General features: G+C 52.5%; 7 protein-coding genes across 7 annotated transcripts; 3 read left to right on the top strand and 4 right to left on the bottom strand.

Moving 5' to 3' along the window:
* Positions 1 to 10: 10 nt before the first annotated feature.
* Positions 11 to 556, top strand: COCVIDRAFT_98130 (hypothetical protein; the record flags this gene model as incomplete). Its single annotated transcript, XM_014701620.1, has 1 exon — positions 11 to 556. One exon carries the CDS (start codon positions 11 to 13, stop codon positions 554 to 556), a length of 546 nt encoding a protein of 181 aa, XP_014557106.1.
* Positions 557 to 1,139: 583 nt separating this feature from the next.
* COCVIDRAFT_37435 (hypothetical protein) lies at positions 1,140 to 1,820 on the top strand (the record flags this gene model as incomplete). Its single annotated transcript, XM_014701619.1, has 2 exons — positions 1,140 to 1,728; positions 1,780 to 1,820. 2 exons carry the CDS (start codon positions 1,140 to 1,142, stop codon positions 1,818 to 1,820), a joined length of 630 nt encoding a protein of 209 aa, XP_014557105.1.
* A 722-nt stretch (positions 1,821 to 2,542) lies between these two features.
* Positions 2,543 to 3,928, top strand: COCVIDRAFT_15659 (hypothetical protein; the record flags this gene model as incomplete). The annotated part of the gene is made up of 3 exons (XM_014701548.1): positions 2,543 to 2,621; positions 2,703 to 3,015; positions 3,064 to 3,928. 3 exons carry the CDS (start codon positions 2,543 to 2,545, stop codon positions 3,926 to 3,928), a joined length of 1,257 nt encoding a protein of 418 aa, XP_014557034.1.
* Positions 3,929 to 4,345: 417 nt separating this feature from the next.
* Positions 4,346 to 6,155, bottom strand: COCVIDRAFT_15658 (hypothetical protein; the record flags this gene model as incomplete). The annotated part of the gene is made up of 2 exons (XM_014701547.1): positions 4,346 to 6,036; positions 6,128 to 6,155. The coding sequence occupies 2 exons, from the start codon at positions 6,153 to 6,155 to the stop codon at positions 4,346 to 4,348; spliced, it is 1,719 nt and encodes a 572-aa protein (XP_014557033.1).
* Positions 6,156 to 7,294: 1,139 nt separating this feature from the next.
* Positions 7,295 to 9,810, bottom strand: COCVIDRAFT_98098 (hypothetical protein; the record flags this gene model as incomplete). Its single annotated transcript, XM_014701618.1, has 3 exons — positions 7,295 to 9,073; positions 9,148 to 9,274; positions 9,380 to 9,810. 3 exons carry the CDS (start codon positions 9,808 to 9,810, stop codon positions 7,295 to 7,297), a joined length of 2,337 nt encoding a protein of 778 aa, XP_014557104.1.
* Positions 9,811 to 12,028: 2,218 nt separating this feature from the next.
* COCVIDRAFT_98033 (hypothetical protein) lies at positions 12,029 to 13,793 on the bottom strand (the record flags this gene model as incomplete). Its single annotated transcript, XM_014701617.1, has 3 exons — positions 12,029 to 12,351; positions 12,418 to 13,316; positions 13,384 to 13,793. 3 exons carry the CDS (start codon positions 13,791 to 13,793, stop codon positions 12,029 to 12,031), a joined length of 1,632 nt encoding a protein of 543 aa, XP_014557103.1.
* An 862-nt stretch (positions 13,794 to 14,655) lies between these two features.
* Positions 14,656 to 16,595, bottom strand: COCVIDRAFT_37430 (hypothetical protein; the record flags this gene model as incomplete). The annotated part of the gene is made up of 3 exons (XM_014701616.1): positions 14,656 to 15,630; positions 15,797 to 16,106; positions 16,498 to 16,595. The coding sequence occupies 3 exons, from the start codon at positions 16,593 to 16,595 to the stop codon at positions 14,656 to 14,658; spliced, it is 1,383 nt and encodes a 460-aa protein (XP_014557102.1).
* Positions 16,596 to 17,078: the final 483 nt, after the last annotated feature.

Here is a 17,078-nt window from a genome sequence, read left to right as displayed (position 1 = left end):
TCCCGGAAAAATGCCACGAGACCCAGTCGCAGACAGAGCAATGTACTACCGAATCCAAACCCTCTTCCACAACCTCCTCGTTGTCAAATCCTCCCTAAACGCGCGCCTCCACCTGGAAAATCTCGTTCAAAACTCTAGTTTTTACTGCTTGACCTGTTCCCTTTCCCCCTCCCCTTCCTCCACTTTCACCAATACCACCACCACCCCTACCCCCGGCACCTGCGGACCCACCTGCCCCCTCCTCCGCCCCCACTCCACCTTAGGTTTCATCCCCTCCGACACGCCTTCCTCCAACTTCTCCGTCATACAATCCGACTTCGCCGCCTACTACAACATCCTCAAGGATATATATCGTAAAGGGCGGGATGTAACGGATGAGGAAGTGGAGGGATGGGAGCGCCAGGCCGAGGAGATGAGGACGTGGTCCGAGACGCCGACGGAGCGGTGGGAGAGGGAGGGGTGGCAGGTTTGGAGGCGCAGGGAGAAGTGGATTAGGGGGGTTTTTGGGAGGGAGTGGGAGGGTGGGGGGGCGTGGGGGGTTAAGAGGGAGGGATAGGGGGGAGTTAATTGGGGGTTGTGGTTTAGTGGTGCTGGGTTTTGGGTTTGTTTGGAGGGTTGATTCTAGTAGGAAGGAGGATGGGTGGGTAGATTAGAGATGCTTGGTGTAAGATGGTGTACAAGGGGTTTGTATGGATGGAGTTAAGTATAAATGGTATGAGATAAATTAGTAATCATGTATTTGAATGGTAGGAGGATATTGACAACTGTTGGAATATGAAATTATTCTTCCGGAGGCTCGTTTTCTGCCATTGGTCCGTACTTGGCGATGTGTATGTTCCGTGGTGGGAAGTTATAGAGAAGGGTGCATAACCCAGTAAGGTGAGTGCACAAGAACAGTACGTCTCTCGATTATGTTTGGCTGAATCCTACAGACCAAAAGCAATTACCAATGCATCTTTGCGAAGGTGCATTGATGTGACGTGCTGCATGTACGCAGGAATGCGGATCTTAGAAAACCATGACGTCAAAAGGAGAGCTAGGACGAGTATCATTCCAGACCTCTACGAACCTCACAGTCACCTTTCCCACCACATACACACAAATTCATTGTCAATTTCAGTTTCACAAACACCAAAATCATGAGTTACTTCCGCCCCATGTCAATGCTGCGCTCAGCGGCACTGCGTCCTGCAACGCTCTCGGCGGCTCCTCGAGCTCGCGTACAGGTCCGCTTTGCAACTCAAGACTACGGCTCTGGCCAAGGAAACCCAGTTGGAGAAGCACCTCAGAAGCAGGGCGAGAATCCCAGCGAGAACCTTGAGCATCCTGGCCCCGAGCCTCCAAGTGTTGCCAAAGGCAAGTCTTCGTCGTCGCCAAACAAGGACAGCAACGCGGGCCAAAACGACTCTCCCCAGCCTACCTCACAGTCTCCAGCTCCATCCTCGAACAAGGGATCTTCAGGCCAGCGCCAGTTCTCGACATGGTCACGCCGGATGCAGGACAGCAAGGAGCCAGCCGTTAAGCAGGGTCAGCAAAACGAGCCCGACGCCAGCGAAGTCAAAGGTGCGAAACCCAAGATACTAAACGAAAACCCTCCTGCGGCTGGAAATGAGAGCGAGGAGGTCAGGAAGCACAACGAGGACATGAGTAACCGGGCGGAGCAGGCGCATGAGCGGGTCAGCAACGAGGAGGCTGAAAAGGACAAGGTGCCTGTTAGCTTCTGGAAAGGCACGTTCCCCATTTCTCATTGTATTGAACTCATTGCTAACAACTATACAGGTGAAGGTGGACGCGGCGATTCTGAGGGCGTCCGGGGGTAAACACAAGCTGAGTGATGGGTGAGATGTATGATTAGCTACGAGTCGAATGGTCAACAATTCTACGTGACACACAATTAAATGGTGCAATTGCGCATTTTTTTCCCCAAGCGTGGACGCTCAACCTTTGTCTTTTGAGGTTTGCCAGCATCATTGTGCTTCATAAGTTTTGTGCATGTTTGGGTGATGACGTCAAGGGCTGAACGCGCTCACGACATCAGCCCCGCAACCATCGCGATGGGAAATTTCCAAATGCCATGGCGACCCACAACCTCCGTTCCAGCCCCAGGCTAGGGTGAGAGACGTCAGAATTGCAGCCCTGAGCAGTAAGAAGCGCAAGGATAAAAAAACACGCAGGATGCCTCGGAGGCGTGTGGATGGCAGCTTGCACATGCTCGCAGGGCCCAGACGGCGTCACAATTGCGCTCTCACAATTGCGTACACATACCAGGCGGCTGCTGGTCGCGCCTTCTCATTGGCCGCACATGCAACAGAGCGGAGGCAGGCGCATTGGAGATCTTGTTTGTCCGAGCTCCCAACGTGAAGTCCTACGTCACTCGCACGCACGCCTTGTGGCCGCCCATTGTCTGTGCCTCCCCTCATAAACTGCCCTTTCACCATCCCCTCTTACACTATTTACTTGCCCTTTGCTTGATATCCGACCTCCCTCGTCTCTGCTCCATCACACGATACTAGCATAGCCATCACATCTCCCTCCCGACAAGATGAGGTTCTCTTTTGCATCCACTCTCGTCGTGACGCTTGCTGCGTCGGCATCAGCCAACAGCTGGTTTGGAAGCACTGGTGCGTACAGTACAGAGCCCATTTGCTTTTCTCTTTTTCTACAAACACCCTCTCTAGCAGTACACTGACGTGAGTGAGCAGTCTACGACAAATGGCATGAGACGGAGCTTGAGCGCTGGCTCAGTGACCACGGCATTCCCCACCCCAGCCCTTCTGACCGCAAGAGCCTCCAATCGACCGTCAAGGCCAACTGGAACGACAAGACTGTTTCTCCCTACACCAGCTGGGACGCTCCTACGCTCCAGAAGTACCTGAGCCTCAAGGGCCAGCAGGCCAAGAAGGGCACCGAGAAGGACGCAAAGAGCCTCGTCGAGCAGGTCAAGCTATACTGGACTGAGACTGAGGACTCTGCAAACCAGGCCTACGGCAATGTTAAGGACTGGATCTTTGACACGTATGTAATCTTTACTGTTCACTCATTATCATTGCTAACACTTCACAGCTGGTCCGATTCTCAGCTCAAGGCTTTCGCCGACAAGCATGGCATCCCCGTCCCCCAGCCCCGCCAGCGTGACTCCCTTCTCGCTGCCGTCCGTGACAACTACCAGTCCGCCGCCGAGAAGGCCAAGGAGACCGCAAACTACCCTGGTGACTGGCTCTACGCTTCATGGTCTGACTCTGATCTCAAGGCCTGGTTTGACGAGCGTGGCTACTCTGTTCCCCAGCCCAACACCCGCGACTCCATGATTGCTGCCCTTCGCCGTCAGTCTCGCCTTGCTAGCCTGCAGTCCCAGGATGCATACGCCTCTGTCACTTCTGCTGCTGCCGCGGCTCAGCAGAGCCTCAGTGACGCTCTGCTCGACTCCTGGTCTGACAGCCAGATCAAGGAGTGGGCCGACAAGAACGGTATCAAGGTTCCCCAGGGCTCCAAGCGCAATGAGCTCCTTGCTCTCGCTCGCAAGCACCGTGCCCGTCTCTACGGCGATAGTGCTTCTGCCACTGCTGAGTCTCTTTCTGCCTCTGGTGCTTCTGCTTACGGCGCTGCTACCTCCAAGGCCAACAACGAGTACGCCTCTGCCACTGACGGCTTTGCCTACTACACCAACTTGGTTAAGCAGCAATTTGGTCTTGCCGCAGCTAGCGCTGCCTCTGCTACCGACGCCGCTGCCGCCAGTGCTGCTTCCGCTACCAATGCTGCTGGAGCCAGCGCCAGCTCCCTCAGCGGTGCTGCCGCCAAGGCCGCCTCTTCATCCTCTTCCTCGCTCTCCAAGTCCGCTGCTAGCGCTTCCTCTGCTGCCTCCAAGTCCGCGAAGAGCGCATCCTACGAGGCCGCCGCCAGCGCTTCTTCTGCCAAGAACGAGTTGTAAGAAACTCACTACTAGCAACGCAACCGACAAGCAGCGTTCAGGCGTATCACTATCATGATACGACTGCCTTACGTACTATTTCACGACCTTACGATCTACGTACGGATGGAAGAAGAACGGAACGGAGTAGGCAATAAAGCCTTGTAACATTAGCATCATGACGATATCCCCTCTTCGACCTCATGGCAGGCTATGGGGGGTCTATGGTTTTCGTGTTCCTTTAAGATTGGGAATGATGGCGTCTTAAGTAGCTTAGTATAGCTTGATAATGAAAAAGGTTACAATTATAATTGCAATTGATAGCAGTCCCATTAGGTTCCATCCGTGATTATGGTATCCAGGAGAAGTAGATGTGTATGTTTTGACAGACGGTAGAAAATATAACCAGAGCCAATTTGGGTCCTTTGCAGATTGAGCTTATGGGTTGTTGTGCTCCAGACCATCTCGTCGCGGCTTTGCTGCTTTTTGGGCATCCGCTCGAGACTGTTCCACGTCTTTTCTCAGGCGCATTTCGTCTACAGCTGAGCCATCGTCGGTCGAAGAGGGAGGATCATTCGCAGGATGAAGTTCCTCGACTGAAGTAGCATCATCCTGTGCCGCCATGACATCCCCCCGTCCACTCTGCAACAAACCCCCCTCACCATTATCATCAAGACCCCTCCTGCTCGCCTTCTCCATGCGAAACAAGATATGATCCGCCGCCCGCAACAAGACCCTTCCATCCTCTGCATCCTTGCGCCACCTCTCGCGCTTCTCCCGGGGAAACCTGTGATCTACGCTCCCTTGTTCAAACCGCTGCACCTGCGCATCAATCTGGCGTGCCATTTTTTCGATTTCCAAGACTGAGAAACTGGGTCTGTGCGTGGCGTAGTTGATTAGGTGGGAGTTTGGGGGGAGCCAGTCATCTGCTTCAGCCTCGGATGAATATGAAGACGAAGAAGAAGAAGACGAAGATGGAGATGAAGAGGAGGGAGAGGTATTTTTCTCCCAAGCGGCTTTGTGCTGGAGCGACATACGCCAGTGTATGATTTTCATATCCAGCGCATCAGCCGCGTTGCGCAGGCGCGTGTGAGCTACATCTACGAGATGAATTTCCTGGAGGCGTCGTAGGCGGTCGTCTGCATCTAGGGTGGTGTGCAAGTGACAGTATTCGTAGCGTTGGTGGGCGTTGAGGGAGAGGAGGTAGTGAGCTTCTTCTAGGAGAATCTGGCGTTCTACTTGCATTTCTTGGATTCGGAGGAGAGTGGCTTCGACGTTGATTTGGGCAAGGTCGGCTGTGTAATCGACGGGTTCGAGGTAAAAAGGGGGGTCTGGGGTTTGCTCTACAGGTTGTTGTTGTTGTTGTTGTTGTTGTTGTGGTTCTACATTTACGACTTGCTGTGTTGTTTGGACAGTACTATCAACACTGTCGACATCATCTGTTTGTTCAAAGGCATTATCCGGCAAGAGCTGGGTATACCAGACGCCATTGTGCCGCACGTACTGCTGCATTATCGGACTCAGTTTAGCCATGAGTTCCTTGTCCCAGAAGATGGCCCAAAACTCGAGCGACCTGCGCTTCCGTCGTGCTTCAAGAAGTCTGTACGCCTTTTGCCGCTCTCCCGTATACTGAAGGTACCCATGAGACGCCACCACACCCGTACAGCCGCCGATATTCGCCATGCCCAGGCACCGCGTCCAGCGCGGTATAGCAGGGCGGCGCATCAGGAGCATAGGTATCGAGGCCGATAGCCCGATAGCGGCACCGGCCAAAGCACCATCGTCGACCGTGTACCCCTTGGTCCACTGATACAGTCTCCACCTGCTAGCCTCTTGCACCTTGTCGGCAACAACCACATTTGCAAAAGCCGAGTAGTAGTACCAGTTTACCGCGGCTCCAGCTAGTCCGACGCAGAGGCCCAGTCTGGCCGACGACCGTACAAACAGGGCGGGCCTAGATGTGTGTGCTGCTTGTTGAGGCGCTACTCCGACTACTCGCTGGTTGAATGTCGAGGCGAACGATGTATACACTGCGGCCAGCAGCGTCGAAGAAACAAGACAAGTCTGGGGCGTTGCGTTTGCGCCAATGCCTTGTGGTCGTTTTGGAACAAGCCCGTGTTGGCCTTCCCCTGTAGTGTGTACATGTTTCTCATCAGTGACAAAAGTTCCATGGGCATTCTCCACAACTGTCTCTCTCTTTCTCGTTTGCTCTTGGCTTACCGGGCGGGACAAATAGTCGCAGCACCATGCTTGACTAAAGGACGAGTGGGGGTAAGTGTTAGAGAGCAGAATACGCTTTGACTACACCAAACGGCTACCAGTGATGGTAGTGGTGCATCGTGGGACTCATATGCCGTGATAGCAACAGGCCCTTTGATCAAAAAAGAAAAGAAGGGTGTGTAGGGGCGGGGAGGCGCGCGTGAGGAACCCACGGGGCCCATTCAGTACGGGCGAGGGTGCATGGGCTTTGCCGGTGAGTGGGCGAGGCGGTCCCAAGTCATGAGGCTGTATCTGAAACCCGGTCGCACATAGCAGCCACTACGGACGGCCACGGGGAAAGGCGCGCCCGCAGCGGAGGCTGTGCATCAGTACCGTTTTCGGCCAAGGGCTTGAAGGGGGCGTTGTTGAGATTGAGAGCAGCCGGCGCGTCAGGACTAGTGGTTGCGTAGTATGCGAACTATGCAGGGTTCAGCGAGCGCACGTGACGTCGTCTAGGTGATCAGGCGACGAACTGCAGCTCGTTCTAGACACCCACTTTACACACCCTTACGCCATGTTGCCTCTTACTAGCCGTTACTGGGGAGGGGGGGACGCTGGTCTGTTATAGTAAAAGATATGTATTACCAGGGGGGCTAAACCATTTATACGCACGCTATACAAGCCCTACTTCTAGAGTAATATCCCACATGTTACCGGTGCCAACTCCGGCACCCTCTTTACGCCCGTAAAACACACCTGCTCCCTGATACCCTAGATACACACATCAACCGTGCCACGCCAAGGCAGCCCATTACATACCTACACACTAACCTCCCACTTGTTCCTGCGGCCCCTACACTCCCGCCTATTACAAAGCTCATATTTCCGATCTAGTAAAACATGCCGCGCGAGAAGAAAAAGATAAGAAAAACAAAATGCAAAGTAACAAGCTTTTTCCAGCCCAAAAGAAAATGAAATGAGATGACAGAAAAAGAGAGTTTGTCGAGATAACGCCGTCGCTAAGGAAAAGATACGAAGTGCCAAGATGGGCATTCCAGCACAAGCCACCCACGCTACTATAGTGCATTAGTACGTACAGAACACGGATAGAGAGATGCAAAAAAAGAAAACAAAAGGAAAAGCGTCGTTGAGACAGGCCACCTACGGGCCATTGCTGTCGGTGCTGTTTTAAGCAGCTCTCGTATCCCGCCTCTGCATGACAATCTTGCTGTCTTCGCTGCGGAGGAACTCAAAGACGCTCAGCTCGAGTCTTGCAAGCCCGTCCTTGAATAGGTACTCGCTTCCCTCCGTGTTGGTCATGACTTTGAAAGCCATGCATAGCAGGTCTTCGGGGCTCATGCCGTCAATTGGGCTCATGTTCTTCCACTTGAGTCGCATTGCTCGGAGGTCGTTCATCGCCAATAAGCGGTCTACGAGACTCACATGCGAGACACCTGGGTTTGAAGCCATTGAGTGGCGCAATGCAGCAATGGCTTGTCGTTCATGGAGCCAGGCGGTCAAGATCTTCGAGACCAAGTCGTAGTGGGTTGAGAGCTCATTGCGAAACAGTGACTCGCCATGAAACCATAGCGCATGCAGACGTTGAAGTAGCGCAGCTTCATCCGGAGGCATTGTAGGACGTGGGAAGAAGAATGTAAACAGGCCGGCCGTTACCTCGCATTGCAGAAGGCGGAGATCGGCTGTCGGGACCGTTTGCCGGGGAAGTGCTGGGGCGGGTTGTGTAACATGTGCGGGTTCCGAATGCTGGCTTTTCAGTACGCTTTGATGCGAAGTGTGGTGAGTTGGAGTTGAGTGAGCATGACTAGGAGGTGCTCGATGGCTGACTAGGGCTGGGGCGGGTGGTGGCGGTTCCTGTATTGGGACCAACTGTATTCCATAAGCGGCTGCACCTTGCGAAAGGGGCGTAGACGTTGGTTGTGGATTAGATGTCGTAAGTGGCTTATTAGGTGCGGCCTGCGCGAGGGGTGTACTGGATCTACTTCGGGGGTGGGGTACAAGAGAACGTCCAAAGTGAAGTGTTGAAGTATTAGGTGGACTTGATGGTCGAGGTGTCGACTGTTGTTGGTTTTGAATATGTGGATGGGAAGGAAGTGGCGCATGCTGGGTGTGCTGCGGTTGAACGGGTTGTGGTGTATGTTGCTGCTGCGGGCTCTGTGATTGCGATTGTGGCTGTGGAGCAATGTAAGCATGGTGGGCATGCGGAACGACAGGGGAATCCTTCTTCAGAAGTCCGCTTGCTCCATTTGTAGGTGCAGATGTATTCGCCGGCTGAAGCACATGGTTGCTAGGAGCAGACGTGGAACTCACAGGCATCACGGAGCGTGGAGGGTCCGTGGCAGGCCGAGGGGGAGCTGAAGTATGCGGCGATGGCTCATAAGGGCTGGTGTAGCTATTGCTGTGACGATGTCCGCCTACAGGAGAGGGCCGCTGTATTTCCTTGGAAGATTCCCGTGCGGCTTCACGTACGGGATCCCTCAGAGGCTCCTTGACGGCCAATGGGTTGTTGTTCACTGCAGTGAAGCTTCCAGTGTTGACGGCGGTGAAGCTGCCGGGTGTCGGGCTTTGTGAAACAGAAAACGGCCTCGGTACGCCGTTGATATCGTTGTTCGTCAAAGGAGCAAGTTGCATCCTGCCGGCTTCAGGGCCGTTTCCTGGTGCTGGAGAGAAACGATGGGCGTGGATTGGCATGGGTGGCATGTTTTCCATACTGCCCGACACGGCAGGATAGAGCGATTTGAGCGATTTCCTGGGACTGCCCTTTCGGCTGATGGGCATGGTGCTGTAGGGCCGCTTGACAGGTGTCGTGTCCATTTCATCATCGTCAGAGTTGGTCAGGTGAGTATTGCTTTTACGCTTCTTCAGATTGACTGGCTTGACGTCAAGGTCGGCACCGGCAACAGAATCCATGTCGGGCGGTGTAAGCGACTGCGGTGTGCTATGCGGCGACTGCATATTTTAATTAATAATCGGATGAGATGAGATGGGAAATGTCACTATTATGATAAGTGAGCGCAACTTACCAGGCCCTCGCCATCAATGTCAGCAATCTGGTCATATTCGTTTGCGCCCGACGGTCGTTTGAGCTTCATGTTGCGAATGTAGTAGCAGGCCTTGATGATTATCCATCGGTGCAGGTGTATCTTAAGACTGCAAAAAGCTTAGCGCGCGCCCACCCACAAGTACCCACACCCCCTGCACCACCCACATAAAACACAAAACACAAAACACAAAAAGTGCATGGACAAAACTTACATGTCCTTGTGCTCGGACTCTTCGTAAAACAAATCTTTGTTGTACGTTTTCTTCGTTGGATCCGGAGTCAGCAAGCAGCTGCGATCCGCATCCCTGCCCCAAATAGCGGGTCCGTAACTCGCTAGCAAGTCCTCGAGCTCCTGGTCGAGCGAATGCGGATCCGCGGCAAAATCGAGCAGCGCATCTCGCTCCTTTGGCAATTCCTTGGACAGCTTGGTGACTTCGCTCGACAGCTTGCGATAGTCGGGATTGTCGAATTTGGGGATGCCGCGGTTGGTCGTGGACGAGGATGCGGACAAGCCGAGGCCTAGGCATTCCGTCACCTCGCGGATAGTCGGGTTATGCGAGCTGAAGACGGAGATCCATCGAGCGCGGTCCCACCGTCGCACGCCGTGCTCGAGATCGAGGGCTAGGTTGTCCTTTGAACTCATGGCCGCTGCATGGGCGATGGTAATGGTGGTGGTAGTAGTGGTTGGTAGTAGCCGGGGGGCGAGCGGTTAGACAATTGAGAGCGAGAGAGAGAGAGGGTGTAGGAAAACAATGATGGAAACGTAGACGGTTGGAGATGACAGTGGATGGGGGCGCACGAGCACTCAGCGGAACGTGTGTGATGATGGGAAATGGACTGGGGTGGGATGAGATGGGGGTGTGATGTGCCGGGCAATGGTAAAAGGAGTACGTTCCACTAGGCCGTCTTGGAACAAAGTTTTTTTTTATTGCCAGTTGCCTCTTCCAAAAAACTTTGTTCAGCGTCGGATGCCGATCGTGCTACCTCAGCAAACAAAGAAGATAGGCCCAGACCCCTGTAGATGCTGGCGCCAGGGTGATGAGCAACTAAGCGGAGTGACTTGCTGGGGTGGGTAGGGCAGTGTGTGTATTAGTGGATGGGGTGACAGGATGACAGGATGACGACGATGATGGATGATTGATGATGATTGATGGCGGGTGACGTGTAAGAAAAGCGACAGAGGGTATGCAGCGTCGAAAAGATAGGCAGAAAAGAGGAGCGTGTCCAGTAGCGAGACCATAAGGTGGCAGGGGCGGCATCAAAAAACATGTGCATAGGTTAATACGCGTCCGTTAATGACTCGCATGCCAATAATTCCCCATCAGGTGTAAATGATAGTACCGCCCGGCCCTCATTCGTCCAGGCGAACCAAGGCCCGCCCGCCCTTGCTCGTTCATAGCAATAGTACGACGCTTGCACTATGGGCTTCATCGTCACTCGCTGCCTTATGCTAGTCATCTGTACCTATTACTCACTCGTCCCCCTCCCTCCATTGCCGTGTACCCAATCCAATACACCAACCCCCAATTACACCGGCCCGTAACCAACGCGCGCGCATTGGTCGCTAGCCAGCAAAAAAAAAATCTCTTACTCGCCTAGGCCAAAATACCCGACCGACCCTCTTTACTCAAACCAAGCACTAGCCGCCATGTGCTATCAGCGAACAGGCGGCACTACGACGCTTTGCGCATAGCTCGACATGGTCCTTATTGGCGTCGTGGTCAGGAGTTACAATTACACCTTGCATCTATGACGCGCTCGTCCCCTCGACTCCCTCGCTTTTTTCAGCCTGCCTGCCCATACAACTCGTACTCTGCCGTCTTTGTCGCCCACTTATTGTATCTGTTTTTGATCAGCACCGCCCGCTTTCCCACTTTCTACCTATCTCTCTCTCTCTCTCTCTCTTGCCCCGCCCCCTATCCGCTATCCGACCTTGTCTCTCCCTAAAATGGTAGCACCACTCAACTCACTCAACTCAACTCAACTCAACTCAGCATGCACACACACATACACACACCAGCCACGAGGGAAAGAAACCCGTTATCGCATGGCATGACATGACGCGACCCCCCGATTGTGTGGCGCCCTCCCTGTCGTAAATCTATCTACACGAAGGGGGGGCCAGTGCCCATGAGTAGGCATACATTACTTACTTAGGCCACATGGAAGATATGCGCGACGCTCGTCCGTCATGGCGTCCCTAAAATAGGAACCTGGCATTACTTAGGCAAGATTTACGGCGCGCTGCCCAAAAAGCCAAAGCCCCACGCCCCTTGCCCGCAGGTTACATTAAGCGAGAGTGTACTGCGAAGTGCTGCCGAGCCGTCACCCATTATATGCCCGGATACTGGTTGCCGAACTATTGATCGCTGCATACCTGCGCTTATCCTTGGCAGTACGTGAGACGGCCGTTTTTTTTTCTTTATTTTAAATTTATGCCTATTCGTCGCGTGACTGCCGCCTGCACGTTGCACTCATGTAGGCTGACGGGCCCAAAAAACGTAATCGACAGCGGGTGGGCATGGAGCTGCGTGTCTACTACAACGTCTGTGTCTGTGTGTGTGTGTGCATGTGTGTGCGTGCAAGTGGCACACCTGGCCTAGTCTAATCCTACACGATCCTGTAACAAGATGAAGTAGCTGAAACCAACCCCTGCGGCTGACCTACCCCAATAGACAATTTTCCCGAATTGGGTCGCCTAGTGCGCCTTTTAAGTCTGGCCGATCGATCGATCCCTTGCCTGCTGCTGAACGCCTGTAAGATCCACACGGCGTACAGAGTTTACCACTATACTCCAAGCCCACTGTACTATATTATATGCGTGACAAACAGAGACGCAATGTGACAACTTCCGACGCCTATTATCCGGCATGCCACAGCATACCCTTGCCGTCTTCCTCTTCTTCCCGTCGGAAATTCTCCAGGTGTTCGTGCAGCCAAGCCATTGTCGCTGTAAACTCTATAGGCTTCCACTGCATCTCTACCGCATACTTCTCTCCTGCTAGCACGACCAGGGCTTGTCGCAGTAGCTCGTCTCGATCCACTGCAACATTAGGACTGAGTCCGAAGCCTTGGCCTACATCCTCAAAGTTTGCAATAATCGTTTGTGTACAGCCCATCAGAGTGCGGTGTTGTTGGATGCGTCGTTCGATTTCCGCCGTGGTATGGCCTTCTGCTGACCACCCTGTACATTTACAGCCTTTGTCAGTGCGGGCCCACGTGCGGATAGGGCTAGAGATCGTCAACTTACGTTCGTTTGCACGTTGCAGAGCTGCCAAATGCCGCTTGAGTTCCACCCATGTCAAAAACGCCCTTTCTCTCGCAATGAATACCGGAATGTTCTCAACCATTTTCTGATAATCAGCACGAACTCGCTCTCGCCATGTCTTTTCCAGTTGATTGAGTAGTACTTCCTCGTCTACCGCAACTCCATGCTCTTCCCCATAGACGTATTGTCGTAGCGCCCGCAACCCGTCGTAATCTAGCCCGCGGTAGGGTATACTGTTGTTTGGCTGGGGTATCTCCTCTGCTCCTGCATCGTCCGAGCGGAAGGTTGCTACCAGCTTCGCAACTTCGACGCTGATTTGCCGATCGACCGCTGCTTGGTTTGCGTTTGCGACCTGCTGGTCCACGGCCCCTTTGCTTTCTGCGGGGTGCGTGCCATGGCCGTGAGCAGGGCCTGCCGACGTAGTACTAAGATCTCTCGGTCTGTTACCGTCTACAGCTAGTCGGTTCCAGACACCTTCAACAATGTTTTGTCGCTGTTGCAAGGTTTGCGCCTGATATGCGTTCGCGGCTGCACAAGTGGTATAGCCGTTAGGTACACACTCACGGCCGTTGATGGATGCAAACTTACCTGCTTCGCGGGGTCCCATAATTGGACTTTCACCCGATTCTGGGGGTGTGAGCATTGCACTAGAGGAAATCGGACTGCCACGTGATACTGTATCACCATCGTGCAGGACTGAGTTGGGTGCCAGCGCAACAAAAGATGCTGGTGTTCCGCCGTCTTGCTGACCAGAGAACTCAGCCTCAGCTCGCGCTTGTCGGTTCTCTGCCTTTTTCCTCCTTTCCCGATCGAGCCGCTCTCGTGCAAGGATGACATTGCACGCTTTCAGTCCAATCCACCAGTGGAGGAGCTTGTGAATTCTAGGCGATCCATCAGCAATCGTTCGTGCCTATCCGAGTCTTCGGTCTGCACAGCCAGCCTGCTTACAATTGCCTATCCTCTTCATTCTCAAAATAGAGATCCTTGGAATAAAGCCCTTCTTCCACGCCAGGCTCGTTGGCAGTGAGCAGATGATCGCGCTCTCCCACTCTCCCCCAAACCTTCATCCCGTGCTTTTCAAGTAGACCGTCAACCTCCTCTTTTAAACTTCCCTCGTCGCTGAGGAACTTCATCAGCTCATCGGGCTCCTTTGGAAGCGTAGACACAACGTCTCCCATATCTGCCACGAGTTCGCGCACCAGGGCCGATTCAAAATTGGTTTTGCCGCGCTTATTGGAAGACCACTTTGCGCGTAATCCAAGGCGCTCAATAAGCTCATGCATGCGAACTTTGGACCGATTTTTCATGATATCGAGCCAGTCTTTCGAGGTCGCATAAGTGATTGCCGAGCTGTCCATGTTTGCGACGGTTGCATGAGATGTCAAAAGTCGTCAGGAAATTTGGTAAAGAAGCGCGAATCCAAGTGCTGGTTTTCCTTCGGTATGATTACATGCAGATGCGCTCAGGACGGTAACGGCAAACTGTAGATACTAGCAACAGGCCCGCTCAATGGATATATGACAGCAACTAGAGAAGAACGCAAGGCAAGCGAGCGACAAGGGGAAGATGGTAGGGAGATGCGATTGATGGCAAAAGTACAGATGAAGAAACCGTAGCGCCGCGTACGGAAAGCTCGTTTACAGGGTCAGCCGCGCCAGGCCGCGAAGGGTAGGCGGAAGAGACAGGCAGTTCTTGCTCATTGGCCAACAACTTCGCGTTAGCACGACGATCATCCAAAGGCTTACACAATGTTGTGCAGATTATTATTCGACCGCCAAGATACGATTCAGTCCTTTTCGCTGCTGCAAAGCTGCATGGACGGTCCGTATGGCTATCTTGAGATTCTCCGGAGTCTGTTGTTCCACCGGTGGTGTTGTACAATGCGCGTACAACGTGGGGATATCCCATTGTAGGATTCTCAAGAAAACCTTGGACTTACTTACATCCTCAACAACCGAGACAGATGCCCGAGCAACAATGAACCGTTTCGTGTGAAACTCTGTACATATAAGCACCAATATGCATCCACACCTACAGTACGCTGTTGTCCTCCCACCATTTGGGAACTGGGTTCCCGCTTGTTTTGTTGAGAACCGATCAAAAGATAAGCATTGGGTATATGTGATGCGACGCACAAACGCAACAAAAAAAAAGTACACATTCCCAGAATGATCTCCGTTCGATAACGACTCCGTTGCAGACAGCATCAGAAGAGCCTGATCAGCTCAAAGACCTGAGTTCGACATAAACTCGACCATGCGGATTCGTGCTCCAGAGAGGGGCTTCTGCGAGTATAGTTTGCAGTCGGTCAAATGCAGTCTCTTTTCCTTCACGAGCAATCAGCGCCTTGTTCATCCCACCATGACTGTCAAGGCTGCAGCACAAGCGCCACGTCTTTGTTTCCTTTAGAATCTCAGCAATCGACGGGATGGACTCTGTATCTTCTTCCAGCAGTTGGAGTAGGCCTGCGAAGGTTTTGCATTCACCAATCGTGTGGACGAATTCATATTCTAGACCTCGGTCTTTGACGAACCAAATTATGTATGTGCGGTCAGCTTGTTCCTTGGTGAGCTCCGGATATACTGTCTCGGGGGATAAATGGCGTTTCGTGACTCGCGGTTGTAGGTTCGAGGTGGTTGTTACTGAGTTCTGGGCAGCAGAATCAAGGGACGTCTCTACGAAACCTTCAGTACCTGGATATGCAGGGCTATCATAGTCACTAAGTTTCTCCTCCTCTGTGGTATGGGACCTGCGTGAGGTCGTTGTGCTACTTCTATGTCGCTTTGTTTTGATTGGCTCATCTTCTTGCATATCGTCTTCTCTGATTTCTCCCTCTTCTAGCGTTCGCGTTTTTGGCGTCGAAGTGCCTGTCATACTCGATGCGGAAAAGGCTGAATTATCATATATGTAATTTGAATCCGACACTGACCGCTTGTTCACCTCCACGGCGGCCTTAATACGCTCTAGCATTGGTAGTGCGTCGAGAGTTGTAGTTAGTACATCAGCACTACTGTCAAGATTGCGGAGCGTGAGCACTTCGTAGTCGTTGGAAAAAGCTTGCCCATTATCACTTTCAATGATCTCATAAGGCCGGTAGGATTGAAGGCCATGCAGACTTCTATCATGCTTCTGTGGTAACATGATGGTGAAAACTCCAGCTTCATCGTCACCATCAAGCGGCATGATTACCAGTTTCTGCACATCGTTAGTTTATCTTTACAAGATGTACGTATCTGATAGCTGAAGAACGATTGCCTAAAGCGGCTAGTACGTCCGGAGCATGACTTACGGACTTGCCGTAGAACTGAACTTCTCTCAACTCGAACACCTTTGAAGTACCCGAAACGCATCCCCGACAAACAGCATATCGATTCTGTCCTACCAAGCCCTGTGTTGCTTTGGGATATGGCGCAATGAGCTTGGCACAGTTGGATCTCAACATATTGAATGAAGGAAGTCCCCGAAACGACTCCTTATGTCGGTCTGGCGCCAGATAGCCAATCCAAACGCCTTGAGTGAAGAGTTGATGGACGGAGTAGAAGTGACCATTTGGGTCAGCATGAGGATTGAAGCATTTGAGATAACGCCTGGAAGTTTGCGAGCTGGTTGGCGGACTCTGCTGAACTGTCTTGGCTTCTCCACTGCTTTGAGATCTTCCTAGTTCGAGCAGGCTAGGTGGTATGGCTGGCCAAGGCAGCTCGTTAGTCTGAAAACCGCTCGTTTGATCGAGAGAGCCTGCTTCTGCTGCTTGACTCCCTTCATGCGTGCCATCTTGTGGCGTGGAAGGGGCTTCATCCTTGACCTCAGAGTTGCCGCTACTGCCCTGGGGCTTGCGAGTGCGACTAACGATACCCGACAGTATCTTTAAGTTGTACGTGTTGACATTTGTTCGATTTCGTGACGGCCGCATCGAGTACTGAAGATGTAGGATACCCGCAGGTTGCATCAAGCGGTTGTCTTGTGTTAGTCTGTGGGGATGGTGTGTAGTGTGTAAAGTTGGGCAAGGCTGAAGTTGAGCAAGCGCCCTGTGTTTGTGGCTGCCTAGGCTAAATATACCCTTACCACAAGTGGTGGACCCTGATTCGCTGTTTGCCTTTGCAACAAACAGCTAATAACAGTTTGCCACCGTCGTTAAGGCATTGTAAAAGCTTTCGAGCCATCTCCTCGTTCTTACTGTACAGCTTGTGAGGCGCGGCGATCTTCTCATATCCACAGTGAAGGTGCCATATAGTTTTGCGACCCTACTTCACCTACACAACTTTCCCTAGCGTGACATAGACGTATCTAGTTGAGGCTAGTTACACGTGATCCCGCTTGTTATTGAGCTGCAAGGTAGGGCACGGTAGCGTTCAAATTCATACTGTACATGTTTGATGTTTGTAGCTTTTCTCATACCAAAGGCGAAGTCCAGTCCGCCCTTCCTGAATCACTCTGTCTAAGTGGGTTTGTCGTTGTCATTAATCCAAGAATCATCTATTGAAGATGCGTATTGCCACCATATTTAGTACTAGATGGGGCTCCATCATCATTTTATGCGTAAATGTCCAATTTCTTTATTATTACATGCAAGTATTCCCTTCCCATTATTACAGTGAGATTCTGACACAACTGAACTTAGGCATAGTCTTTAGGTAGACTAGGAC

This window comes from Bipolaris victoriae (assembly GCF_000527765.1).
Source record: "Bipolaris victoriae FI3 unplaced genomic scaffold scaffold_38, whole genome shotgun sequence".
Taxonomy (NCBI): domain Eukaryota; kingdom Fungi; phylum Ascomycota; class Dothideomycetes; order Pleosporales; family Pleosporaceae; genus Bipolaris; species Bipolaris victoriae.
This window is presented reverse-complemented; position numbering and strand designations above follow the sequence as displayed.